Source organism: Ovis aries, chromosome 9 (genome assembly GCF_016772045.2).
Source record: "Ovis aries strain OAR_USU_Benz2616 breed Rambouillet chromosome 9, ARS-UI_Ramb_v3.0, whole genome shotgun sequence".
NCBI classification, from domain to species: domain Eukaryota; kingdom Metazoa; phylum Chordata; class Mammalia; order Artiodactyla; family Bovidae; genus Ovis; species Ovis aries.
Window position 1 is genome coordinate 77,398,760 of NC_056062.1, and position 13,921 is coordinate 77,412,680.

A 13,921-nucleotide genomic window follows, 5' to 3' on the forward strand; every position below is an offset into this window, starting at 1 on the left:
TCTCCTTGGAGCTTAGAGACACATGGCAGGGCTTCAAGGCCAGGCTTACCCAATTCCAAAGCCCACCCTCCCTCTTCCTGCGAGCCCAGGCCTAACTGAGTAGGCAGGCTACCATGGAAGGTTGTGGAATATTCTTCCTCAGAGGGCCTTCTCTGGATGTAAAGAAATAACAGATTTCCTTTAGCCTGGAAGAGCTGGAAGGTTCACTTGGAGGCAAGAGATTGGACTTGAAACAACTGCCCTTCTCTCCAAAGCTTCCATACCGAGATGAAGAAAGGAGAGTTAGCTACAGCCAAGCAGAGAGCACGCACTGTCCAAGGGGCCTGGTCAGGCCGGCGCAGCGGAGCACAGGGCGCATGGCAGGCAGCCAGCCAGCCACACCTTCCAGCCCACAGCCCGGCCACAGGAAGGTGAGGCAGACAGTCCTGGATCAGGCCACTGTGGATGGGGAGTCCAGGTACGGACCAGAGCTACTTCTCAAGGGCCCAAGCTGGCCAGAGAAGGACCAGAGCACCCGAGGGAATTTTGCCTTTATTTCTCTCCAAAAGCAAATGTATCGTCTTGCTTACTGGGTTTGGAGATTTTATTGAAAAAACGTAACTGTCTGGCTGCCCATAGAGCCAAGCCTTGGAAATAGAGAGGCAGCCCGGGAAATTAGAGTCCACACAGTCTCTCCTTCAAATAGGGTCAGTGTCACTCATTTCTAATCACTTCATTGTTAAAACCTCTATAAGGACGTCCCTAGAAATGAGGTCAGGGTATTTCAGCCATTTAATCAAGTCCAATGGGTGAATCCTGACCCAAGTGATGCAACTTGCTCACTCCCAGGCCAGCCCTTCCTTTCCCAAGAAGGCTAGCACATTCTCTCTGAGATGCTTCTTCCCAGGGGTAACCTATCCTCTTCCCATTCCCACTGCTTTCCTCCAGATAATCTTCAGACTGTCTGTAAGGCCTTTGGTGACAGAACTCCCAAAAGGCCTAAAAACTTGGCTCTCTAGTGTAGAGTTTCTTGTTTCAGCAAATAATGAGACTGGGACAGCAGCTTGGAGAACTTTTAGGTAGATTACCAAAAAATCCAAACAGAATGTTCCTGTGAAAGCTCATGAAAAATGAGAGAGGTCACTTTTAGCACAGAGGCTGCAGGACATGGTTCCCTGGCGGTGGTCACAGCTGGAGTTTCCCTGCCAGCTCACTACTCTGACGGGTGCTCCCACACCTTCGCCCAAGGTGATGACTGGGTGGATGGGAAGCTTACTCCTTCCTAGGCTCCAGACCAGAGCTCAGTAACCTACCTGCCTGCTTCTCATGGGCAAAGCAAAAACTGCCTGAAAGAGTAAAGCTTTTCATATACCTGTCTATTAAATTTGAAGTGGTAGCTGCTTGTTTTAAGATAATTCCTTAGCAAGAGGGAAATCTTTTCTTCCTTGTGGTACAGGCTATGAGAACAACAGTTTCAGGGCAGGGACCTCCTCTGATCTGGCCATCCAGAGTTCTGGGTAGCTATGGATTTCATTCTGGAGAAAATATAATCTTACCAGTATGGCAACAACATGGGTCGGTCGGCCACTGCTACAATGTTGTCTTATCTGGAATGCACTCACCAAGGACAGTGTTACCACGTTCTGTCCTGCATTAGTTTTAGAAAGTAAGACCTCCCTGCGTTTTACCAGAAGGGGCTGCGAGACCAGGTCCGGTTGGTTGGTGTTGGTCGCCTGGAGTTCATAGCAACGTGAGGAGCCCGATTATCAGACTGAAACCGTTTGAGAGTGAATTTAGGTCAGGAAGGCGAGCTCTGACGCCCATTACCATAGGGAATCCGGAGACAACCTGGCCTCCAAAACAACCTTCAGCTCACAGTACTCCCCACACCACACTCTGTACACACAGCCAAGCACCCCCCGCACACTCTTCCTGCTCAGGTCTGTGGAGAGGCTGAGACACCTACAGCCTTCTCTTTGCCATCTGTCTAGACAGGCAAGGCTGCACTGGGTAGGTAGAAGGCTCTTTATGCATCTGACGAGCACACAAATCCTCTGAATTTCTCACCTAGAGCTATTCATGGGCCGTAATGAAGCAAGTTAACAGCCCAGAACTACATTTCTTTTAGGCCAAGGGGCTGAGAGGGCCTGGGCTGGTTTTCCTGGCGGCACTAGCTCCCTGATATAGAGCCTTGTGCCTTCAAGGAGCCGAAAAGGTGCTTGCTAAATGGGAATCAAAATTCTGTTACATAACAGCAAATTTAACGGCTGCTACTGCTTAAGGGTTCATTAAGCGCCACCCTAAATTCAGGGGACTTCACATACTGTCATTGTTTTCTTGTCAGAAATCTTAAAACCCACCTTATGGGTGAGGAAACTGAGATGGGGGAGGTTCAGTAACTTGCCCCCAGCCTCCCAGCCAGCAGTGGCAGGGTCTGGATTCCAACCCACTGCTATCTAACTGCTCCTCACACTCCCATGCTGCTTCCAGGTGTCCTGGAGTCAGGACCACCCAGAGCCTCTGTTTCTCGCTCAGGCTCCCTCTGCTGTGTCCTCACCTGCTCTGAAGAGGGCCCCCGCGGCATAGTGCATGGCCAGGGCGTGGACGAGCTGCCTGGCTGTGGTGAAGATGGGGCCTCTTTCAAACACCGAGAAGGACAGCGGAGTGTGGTCAGAGGCGATGTACAGCTTGAGGGACGCGTGGATGCTGACGAGGAGGTTCACCGGCTGTATCACCAGCTTCCGCAGCTTCACGGGATGCACCAAGGCCCTGGCGTGCTGCCTCACCTGAACGGGCAGCACCTGTCTGCCACCTGCGAGGGCTGTGGGCTGAGTGCCCGGGCTGCTGCTGGGCAGGTAGGTCTCAAACAGAGTTTTGATGTAGTAGACAAACGTGTCTTCCACATATAATCGGGCAGGTTTCAATTCAAAACTGAACTCGTTCACATCGAACAGGACGTCCTTGCCCTCGGTTAAGGTGAGGCAGAGTTTGATAAAACAGTTTTTCTTGTATTCTTCCAAATCTTCACTGGATACGAGGAGGCTCTGCATCTTGGAGCACTGAGGAGATTCTGTTTTCTCCCCCTGGCAGACCAAGACAGCGAAGTGGAAATTGGACTTGTTGTACAGCTGGTTGTCTAGCTGCAGGTCCCCGCAGCAGACCTCCACTGAGTAGATGTGAAAGGGGGCGGTGGCCATCTCTTCCCCAGGGAGGTGGCCAGCCACGGGGGCCATCTGGAGGAAAACGTGGTCCAGTGTGAGTCTCAGAAGCTCGGATGACGCTCTGTGGTGGGTGAGGTCATCAAACACCGCCAGGCTCAACTGAGTGACAAACATTTTAAATGTCACGATCTTCTCCAGAGTTCTGGAGGAGAAAGGGAAGAGAACATGAGCATCTCTCCTCCACTTTTCTTTTCCTCCCTCCCTCCCTTCCTTAATGTCTTAGTAGATTTTCAATGACGGAGCCTTCTTAGAAACCTCCTGATGTCCCATCAGATTCTCGTAAGAAACAAATTAAGAACTGGACTTGCAGTACATCGTGTCTGGACAGCCGGGCACACTCCAGCAGCCCCGGGAGATGTTCCTAAAGGGACCATTACAAGCTCTCGTCACACTGCTCTATCGTGTTCCCCTCATCAACACCAGATTTTTACTCCCAAATCCTCGGAGTTCTTCGTGCACTAATTCTGTTGTGATCATCATGAGGCGAAAGGTCATAATAAAATAACCAAGATGCCTTATATTGGGAAAAGTAAGAGCAAGCAAGAGAAAACTTCCCATGAACCCCCGGCACAGCCCAGTGGTCAGCATCTCAGGGCGCGTGCTCTGCTCTCCCTGTCACATTTAGAGCTGAGCAGCCCGAGCTGCTCCACGAATCTCTCTGTCCTGAGCTAAGCCACCGTGCTCTCACCCTCTTCAAAGTCATCACTCCAGCAACTCACTCCCTCCTACACCATTTCTTCTTCCTTACCAGCAGCTTATAAACATGCTATTATTTCTCTTAAAAAATCCCTCTTGTTAACTAACTCCTCCTCTAGCTACCCTTTTTCTGATCCCCTTCACATAAACACCCCAAAGCACATACACCTCGTCTCCTGTTCCTCACTTTCCATTTTCTCTTAGCCTTGCTCCAGGCAGGCTCTGTCCCACCTCCTCCACCAGAGCAACTCCCATCAGGGACCCCAAGGGACTTCCTTGTTGCTAAATTGAAAAATGGGCTTGAAGTCTGTGACTCACGCCCCCTACTGCGGCATTCGAGTGGATAACTCCCTCCTTCTGGGAATCCCTTCTTGGCCCGTCTGCTCTCAGCTCTTGTATGTCTCATCACTCATCACCTATGGGACTCCCTCCTCTTAAAGGTCAGGTGCTCAAGCTTCAGCCCCTGGCCCTCTTCTCTCCCCATCTCCACACACTCCCCTTGGAGGGCTTCATCTGGGCCCGAGGCTTGGTATCTATATGCCTCCACTCACTCCCCTTGGAGGGCTTCATCTGGGCCCGAGGCTTGGCATCTATATGCTGATGACTTCTACAGTCACACATTCAGCCTAGAACTCCCTGTGAGTGCGGATCTTGCGTTTCTAACTGCTCATCCACACGGGAGTCACTTACAGGTCTCAGACATCTCAAGGGTCATGTGTGTGGTCATACTCATGATCTTACCCCCAAATGCACAGAACAGTTGTTCTCACCTTAGTTTATGATGACTACATCCTACCAGTTGCTCAGACCAAAACTTTGAGAGTTCTTGATGCCTCTATTTTCAACCCACATCCAATGCATCAAGGAAAATTTCATTGGTTTCTTCTTAAACTGCATCACGAATCTGACCATTTCTTACCACTTTCCCTGATAGTGTGGCCTAAGCCATCAACACCTCTAGTGTGAATAACTGTAACAGTCACCTAACCGGTCTCCTTGCTTCCTCCTTTACCTCTCTAGGCTGCTGCTGCTGCTAAGTCGCTTCAGTCGTGTCCGACCCTGTGCGACCCCACAGACGGCAGCCCACCAGACTCCCCCTGTCCCTGGGATTCTCCAGGCAAGAACACTGGAGTGGGTTGCCATTTCCTTCTCCAATGCACGAAAGTGAAAAGTGAAAGGGAAGTCACTCAGTTGTGTCTGAGTCTTAACAACCCCATGAACTGCAGCCCACCAGGCTCCTCCATCCGTGGAATTTTCCAGGCAAGAGTGCTGGAGTGGGGTACCAATACTTCTCTGTAGTTTACTTCAAAAGCATAGGGAACTATATTCAATATTCTGTGACAAACCATAATGGAAAACAATGTGAAAAAGAATATATGTGAAATATATATATATATATATATAAACTATACTTCAATAAACTTAGAACAAAAGAAAAGGAGTCATGGTCTTCTAAAAATTTATGTCAAATCAGGTAACTTCTTCGTTCAAACAGATCCATTGACTTCCCCGTTTCACTCAGAAGAAAACGAAGCCCTGCGCAACGTGTGCCCTCCCTTCCAGCCATCGCCTGCCTGGCCCCGGGCCCTGGTTCCTCCTAGCTCACCCACTGCACTTGGCCCGCCCTGGCCTAATCCCTGCTCCTCCAATATGCCGGTGTACTGCTTCTGACTTCTGAACTGGCTGTGCCCTTTGTCTGGAGAGTTCTCCCCAGATAATCATGTTACTAATATCCCCTGGCTGTTTTCAAGTCTTTGCTTAAATGTCAGCTTCTTGGTGAGGCTTACCTATACCAGTTTTTCAAAACTATCCTCTTTCTGTTCCTACAGCCGGGTAATTCCTGGTCCTGACCAGGCTTTGTTTTTATTGCTGCAGAACTCCAACCTTCCACTAAACCATAAAATTTCCTTTTTTATTATGTTCGTTCTGTCCTCCCATTGCACACCTATGAGAATGTGATCTCCTTGGGAGCAGGGACTTGGGACTGTTAGGTCACAGGTGAGAATAGCACTGGCATCTAGTGAGCACTTGAGAAATACTTGCTGAACAGATGAATTAAGGAAACACAAGTAAATGCTTAGATCTTTCTTATTTCTACCACTGAATGCATGGTTTGTTGCTACTGTCACAAACAATGCCCTACTAATGCCCTATATAAAACATTCCTGAAGTTGTGTGGGCTTGAAATCCTGGCTTATGCAATTCAAAATTTAGTCTTCGGTTCTATTACACTATTATTTGTTTTTACAAACTTCTGGTCAAAGGAAACCGTCTACCCAACCTATTTGCAATATTATAAATTCAAATTAATCATAATATGGCAAGGTCCAAATTAATGAGTTTTTAACCATATATGAAAAGCAAGGGATTTAGAAAAAAAAGAGCTTAAACAAATGTATAAAAGTTGATGACACTATTTTATATTTTAAATTAAAATTTAAATAAATTAACTTTCTGATTATAAAATATGTTCTTATAGAAATTAATAAATAGAAAATCATTAAGTAATCACTTATAACTGTACATCTATTAACAACTTTGATTCTTTTCTTTCCAGTGTTATTTCTAGGAATGTTTTCTGTATGTATGAGAATGTGTGTGCATATATGTACTTAAGTGTGAATATGTGTGTGTGTGTACATAACTAGAATATATTTTTATATTCAAATTTATATTCTGTTTGCTTTATTTTAGATTCATCACATGTATTTTTGTATCCCACTAAAATCCTATAATGGTATATTCTGTGGATATACCATTTTTTGTACAACTATGTATCATCTATTTCCCTGCTGACAGGATCTGTACTCTGAATATTTTGCCATTATAATTAGTAATGTGATCAAATCTCTCTGTATATCTCTGCCTACTTCTCTAATTATTGCTTTAACTCTTAAGTTCTTAAAACTCTTAAAAGTAGAATTTCCAAGCCAAAGGGATTTTAAAGCTCTTAATATATATTACTAAAGTGCTTTCTAGAAAATAGTCACAATTTATACTTTTAGTAGGACTGTATATGATGGATATGTGTGTTTTCATCACTCAGTCACGTCTGACTCTTTGCAACCCCGTGGACTGTAGCCCACCAGGCTCCTCTGTCCATGGAATTCTCCAGGCAAGAATATTGGAGTGGGTTGCCATTCCCTTCTCCAGGTATATGATGGAACATCACTGTTAATTCAATATGTAATGTCTTATTTAAAGTTTGCATTTCTTTGGTTATTTGTGTTTCCACTTCCCAGAATTTTCCGGTTGTGTTTTTCACCCTTATTTAGTTCTAGAAAAGGCAGAGGAACCAGAGATCAAATTGCCAACATCTGCTGGATCATCGAAAAAGAGAGTTCCAGAAAACATCTATTTCTGCTTTATTGACTATGCCAAAGCCTTCGACTGTGTGGATCACAATAAACTGTGGAAAATTCTGAAAGAGATGAGCATACCAGACCACCTGACCTGCCTCTTGAGAAACCTGTATGCAGGTCAGGAAGCAACAGTTAGAACTGGACATGGAACAACAGACTGGTTCCAAATAGGAAACGGAGTATGTCAAGGCTGTATATTGTCACCCTGCTTATTTAACTTATATGCAGAGTACATCATGAGAGATACTGGGCTAGAAGAAGCACAAGCTGGAATCAAGATTCCTGGGAGAAATATCAATCACCTCAGATATGCAGATGACACCATCCTTATGGCAGAAAGTGAAGAGGAACTAAAAAGCCTCTTGAGGAAAGTGAAAGAGGAGAGTGAAAAAGTTGGCTTAAAGCTCAACATTCAGAAAACGAAGATCATGGCATCTGGTCCCATCACTTCATGGGAAATAGATGGGGAAACAGGGGAAACAGTGTCAGACTTTTATTTTGGGGGCTCCAACATCACTGCAGATGGTGACTGCAGCCATGAAATTAAAAGACGCTTACTCCTTGGAAGAAAAGTTATGACCAACCTAGATAGCATATTGAAAAGCAGAGACATTACTTTGCCAACAAGGGTCCATCTAGTCAAGGCTATGGTGTTTCCAGTGGTCATGCATGGATGTGAGAGTTGGACTGTGAAGAAAGCTGAGCGCCGAAGAATTGATGCGTTTGAACTGTGTTGTTGGAGAAGACTCTTGAGAGTCCCTTGGACTGCAAGGAGATCCAACCAGTCCATTCTGAAGGAGATCAGCCCTGGGTGTTCTTTGGAGGGAATGATGCTAAAGCTCCAGTACTTTGGCCACTTCATGCAAAGAGTTGATTCACTGGAAAAGACTCTGATGGTGGGAGGGATTAGGGGCAGGAGGAGAAGGGGACGACAGAGGATGAGATGGCTGGATGGCATCACTGACTCGATGGATGTGAGCCTGAGTGAACTCCGGGGGTTGGTGATGGACAGGGAGGCCTGGCGTGCAGTGATTCATGGGGTCGCAAAGAGTCGGACATGACTGAACTGAACTGAACTGAATTTTTGGAAGGAGGGACTATCTTCATATTATTCCTACTGAATTATAAGAATTATTTTAAGTTAAGGATATTAACTCTGGTTCATATTTACAAAACCTGATGGCAACATTCAGGTCGAAGTGGGGAAATGTGACTTTACTTTTGCTGTAGCTCTCATTGCTCAGTCTAATTACTGATTACTAGGTGGTCATGTGGACAGAGAGGCATTAATCTGTATTTCACGCTAATGATAATGTGTAATTCTAAGATGCATGTCTCAGTCTATAAATCAGTTCGTTAAACTTACCAGAGAAGAATTGGAAAGATGATATATTGCTTCTTCTTATGGGTATAGTTAAATGCTAATAACCATATCCTTATCAATTACAGAATAATTAACCAAAAGCTTTATACACACACACATATATATATATGGATAACAAAAAATGGTGACCAGTAGGTTTACAACTTTATAAATTGACACTTAGCTACTTGGATACTAGTTAAGCCTACCTGTTGGTATTAGTTACGACAGGCCCAGCTTTTCCTTCTGGGGCCACGTTGATGAAGACTGTGCCACAGTGATGGACGGTGTCCACGTATACATATCCAAAGCTAGTCAGAAACACAACCTGTGAAAAGAAATTCAAAATCAGTCTGGGAAGCAATACAAAACACTGTTGAAAAGGCTTCAAATATCTTCAGTTCTGACTCAATACCACAAACACTTGCTGGTATCCACGTGTATAGGCTATTCAGCTGACTTGAAAAAAAAAATCAAATCCAGATTTTCAATATCCAGCTGTAAGGTTCATAGGAAAAAAATGATGGATGACAGGGCATGAGTGTCTTCATTCTCTCCTTCTCTGGAATTGGCAAATAATTCTGCATGGGCTGGAGACTAGCCATGGACCAGCTTTATGTGCGCATATGAATCTCTGTGGGGGAAAAAAATCCCTGAATTGAAATGCGATGTGCAAAACCTTTCAGGCTTTTGAGTTTTGACTTAGCTACCATAATGATGCCCTTCTGTGCTGTGGACACCAAAACATACCTGAAAACCCACCAACAAGGCATGTTATAATCTCCTCAAGGTCCCTTGCATAAGTTGGAACAAGAATGTCAGGTAACTTCATTTGCTTGGAGTAAAAATTGATTTTTCTTCCATGAGGAGGTGGACTTAGACTTAAAAAAGAGTTCCATCTCAGAAGTCAGGTGCCAGGCTAGCAGAACAGATGTCCTTTCAGCATTAAATACCAATGTTGCTTAAATGGATAAATATTTGAAAACAGAACTATTTGAAAAATAACTCCAAGAACATCATGTTCACAGCCAGCATTACCTGAGGGTAAGGGCAAGAACCTCCTCCTGTTTGGGAACACTGATGCTGACGATGTATATTACCAATTCAGTCCACGCCTGGGTCCTTTTTATTATTAGAACAGCAAATAAAAAGCAGACAGACTGAAAATTCCTGGATGAAGGAACAAAGCTAGGTGTCTGCTTGGCATGGGATGAATATGTTCTAATTTTGACCAAAAGAAGAGGTACCTGAAAGAATGTACACAGAACCACAAGAGTCTCTGATTCTCACCCTTGGATGTGACTTCAAGGTCACTGGGCTTCTTTCTTATACTATGGCCCCTCCTTCAGAAATCCTGATCGTCTTCAATATCCAGGGCATCTGGAGGTCATCTCTGCCTCCCCGTTTTCATCTCCTGCTCTGCCAACTCCTGCAATAGCCTTCGTTCTTATTCTACGGCTACTGCTCTAGCTCAGACCCTTGTCCGCTCCTCAGCACCATCTGTGCAGAGAAAGCACTGTCCCTCTATGCAAATCCTCTCCAAATCCTGTGTATCTTTGCACATACAGGGTGTTGTTACTCAGTCACTAAGTGAATCCAACACTCTTTGCGACCCCATGCACTATAGCAAGCCAGGCTCCTTTGTTCTCCGCTATCTCCTGGAGTTTACTCAGATTCATGTCCATTGAGCCGGTGATTCTATCTCACCATCTCTGCCTCTGTAGCCTCCTTTTCCTCCTGCCTTCAATCTTTCCCAGCATGAGGGTCTTTTCCAGTGAGTCAATTTTTGCATCAGATGACCAAAGTATTGGAGCTTCAGCTTTAGCATTAGTCCTTCCAATGAATATTCAGGGTTGATTTCCTTTAGGATTGACTTGTTCAATCACCTTGCAGTCCAAGGGACTCTCGAGAGTCTTCTCCAGCATCACAGTTTGAAAGCATCAATTGTGTGGCTCTCAGCCTTCTTTATGGGCCAACTCTCACATCCATACATGACTACTAGAAAAACTATACCTTGAAAAGTTATACTGGAAAAACTATCGTCAGCAAAGTGATGTCTCTACTTTTTAATACACTGTCTATGTTTGTCATAGCTCTTTCCAAGGAGCAAGTGTCTTTTAATTTCATGGCTGCAGTTGTTCACTATCCGCAGTGATTTTGGAGACCAAGAAAATAAAATCTGTCACTGCTTCCACATTTCCTCTTTCTATTTGGCATGAAGTAATGGGACCACCTGCAATGTGGAAGACCCAGGTTTGATCCCTGGGTTGGGAAGATCCCCTGGAGAAGAGAATGGCTACCCACTCCAGTATTCTTGCCTGGAGAATTCCATGGACAGAGGAGCCTGGAGAGCCACAGTCCAAAGAGTCAGATGTGACTGAGCAACTAACACTTTCACTTTTCACAGAGGGACTGGATGCCATGATCTTAGTTTTTAATGTTGAGTTTCAAGGCAGCTTTTTCACCCTCCTCTTTCACCCTCATCAGGGACACCCTATTCAAGGAAGATATTCTGTTTTTTCTGTTCTTTTCCTCAGATTGATACCTACAGCTACATTCCAAAAGCACATTAACTATACTTCGGTTTCATCACCAATCTTATTGTTTGTATTACTGTCACCGGTTTTTATCATAGACTCAATCACTAGATTGTCAACTTTTTGAGGGCAGGAGTGGAGTTAGTTTGTATTCTCTATGGACATGTTTCCCAAATGGATCATTTTGCAAAAACATCTGTTTCAAAAGACTGTATCCTGAATTTGCCCTTTCTGTTCCAAGATAAGAACTGAACTTGACAATGATAAAATGTGGAAGGCAGCCAACCTAAAAAATGGCTCAGCTCACGAATCTAAAACAAAACAGACATTCTTTGAGAGCCAGTCACATTTATAAAAGCTATTATTTTATATGATATGTAGAGTAAGTCAACTGCTTTGTTACTAGGTTTACAGACATGGGATTATTCATTTGCCACAAGCCTTTTAAAGGTCTTAAGGCTCCCATCTCCATTCCTTCCTCTCAAGGACTGTCCTAACTTCAGAGGATACCTTAGGGTTTTAGCAGAGAGTGTTAAAAACCAAAACTACCACCGCTCAAAGTAGGGAAGGAGGGGACCAGAAGAGGAAAATACTTATTGTTCAGCTCATTCTCAAAGCAGTCTGCAGGCCTTATGAAATGAGGATTTATTTACTTCCCAAGATAGTAAAGATAAAGAAGCTGAGGGTTTCCATTAACTTCCCAGGAGACTCTGAATGCAAGCAAATTAACCTAAACCTTTAAGGTATTTCTTCTGGCCAAAACCTTGGACTTGGGAGAGAAATTCTGCTGGGTGTCCCTTTTAGTCATCACTAGAATGGAAGGAATGCAGACTTTAATTCTTGGAGCCTACTCTTGCCTGCTTTCACATGGAGAGAAACCACTCGCAACATCAAGCATTTGGTACAAAGTGAGTTCTAAGGACTAGAGAGTTAGGAACGTCAGTGCCAGAAGAATTAGGCACCAACACCCTAGAAATTAAAACAAATCCTTGTCTTGGTCTGGTGGTTTGATCATTTAATCATTAATTAAATCAATGATCGGATATTTAAGGTGAACCCACAAAGAGCCCCTCACTGCAGCAGGCACTGAGAAGATAAAATCACACCCTCGGTTGCTCCTAGTTTGGTTGGTGAAAAAGCCAAGTACACGGATAATGAGATAAGAGCCAAAAGTTCTAGGACAGCAGTGTATATTTTTCCATCTTAGAGCATTATCCACCATGGTCATGAGGGCAGCACTTTTGTGTGCATTTTCTTCAGTCTTTACAACCAGCACTCAGTAAAGAGCTGAATGGGCGTCAGCTCAAGGTGGCTCTCGTGGTAGAGATTTCTAGTGTTCACCCATGCCCAGCTGCCCTCTCCTTCTAGGCGCAGAGCAGGCTTACACCCGTTAGCCCCTTGCAGTGAGACCAGGCAATGAGACCAGCTTTGGCCAACAAGCTAAAGGCAGTATTGACAGGTGTTAGTTTCAAGCCAAAGGGTAAAAGGGCAAGACTTTTCCCTGCGCTGCAGAGACAACAAAAGCTTTATGTTCCACATTAGTGGTTGGCCATATCCACTTGGATGCTTGTTTTTTGGTAAACTTTATTTTGTATTGGGGCACAGCCGATTAACAAGGTTGTGACAGTTTCAGGTGGAACTGAAAGGGGCTCAGCCATACATATACATGTATCCAATCTCCCTCAAACTCCCCTCCCACCCAGGCTGCCACACGTCATTGAGCAGAATTACCTGTTTATACAGCAGGTCTTTGTTGGTTATCCATTTTAAATATAACAGTATGTACATGACTGTTCTTTTAAACACAGTTTTACTGGAACTTATTTACATATTGACTCCATCTAACAACAGAGTTGAAAACTGGTTGATAGAGACTATATGCTTTCAAAGCCTAAAATATTTACTATTTAGACCTCAAAGAAAAAGTCTGTTGATTCCTGTTCCAGGTGGTGGTTATGGTAGATTATTCTCCATTAGGGAATTGCACATCCCAGGGTCTATGCCTTTGTTTAATCCCTTCCTATACTGATATGAAGCTTGGCTTTGTGACTTTCTTCAGATAATAGGATGTCCGCAAGCATGAGCCAAGAAGTGTGAAAAAAAGCTTGCTTTGGGGGATTTTCCCCCTTGGCAACCATGTGAGGAAGCCTGACTTAACCTTCCTATGGAGGAAAGACCACATGGTAAGAGAGCTACCCAGGCTTCCTGGATGAACTCCTCCCCTGCCAACCCTCCAGCCAAATGCAGCTGCATGGGCTCATCCTGCAAAAACACCACCCAACCAAACCCTCCAGATCACTGCTGTTTCAAGCCTCCAGGCTTTGGGCTGGTTGTTACAACGGGGTAGACAGAAGATAGTGAAGCCTCTGTCAACCTGGGTCCCTGACTTACCATGAGGACAAAGCCCTTGATGACAAACACTGGGATACAGCACGAGCAAAAAATCAGTGCTAGGGCTGTGATAGACAGCATAGTGTAACCTAAACTAATGGAGGGAGATATCAGTTCCAGTAAAACCTAAAACGGGAGTCTGCTTAATGCTGTGTACGTGTTCAGTCACTTTAGTCGTGTCTGACTCTGCGACTCTAGGGACTGTAGCCTGCCAGGCTTCTCTGTCCATGGAATTCTCCAGGCAAGAATACTGGAGTTAGTTGCCATGCCCTTTTCCAGGGGATCTTCTCGATCCAGGGGTCGAACCCGAGCTGCCTAAGTCTCCTGCGTTGCAGGTGAATTCTTTACTGCTGAGCCACCACAGAATTCTGG

General features: G+C 44.7%; 1 protein-coding gene across 19 annotated transcripts in view; it reads right to left on the reverse strand.

Annotated features, from left to right (window-relative positions):
• The window catches only part of VPS13B (vacuolar protein sorting 13 homolog B), a 784,482-nt gene that overhangs the window by 18,961 nt on the left and 751,600 nt on the right, over positions 1-13,921 (reverse strand). For all 19 annotated transcript variants that reach the window (XM_060393910.1, XM_042254441.2, XM_060393907.1 and 16 more), the window contains exons 55-56: positions 8,831-8,949; positions 2,537-3,342 (exon numbers count right to left, since the gene is read on the reverse strand). In XM_060393910.1, the coding sequence (XP_060249893.1) occupies positions 2,537-3,342; positions 8,831-8,949 (925 nt within the window). The remainder of the gene's footprint in view (positions 1-2,536; positions 3,343-8,830; positions 8,950-13,921) is intronic.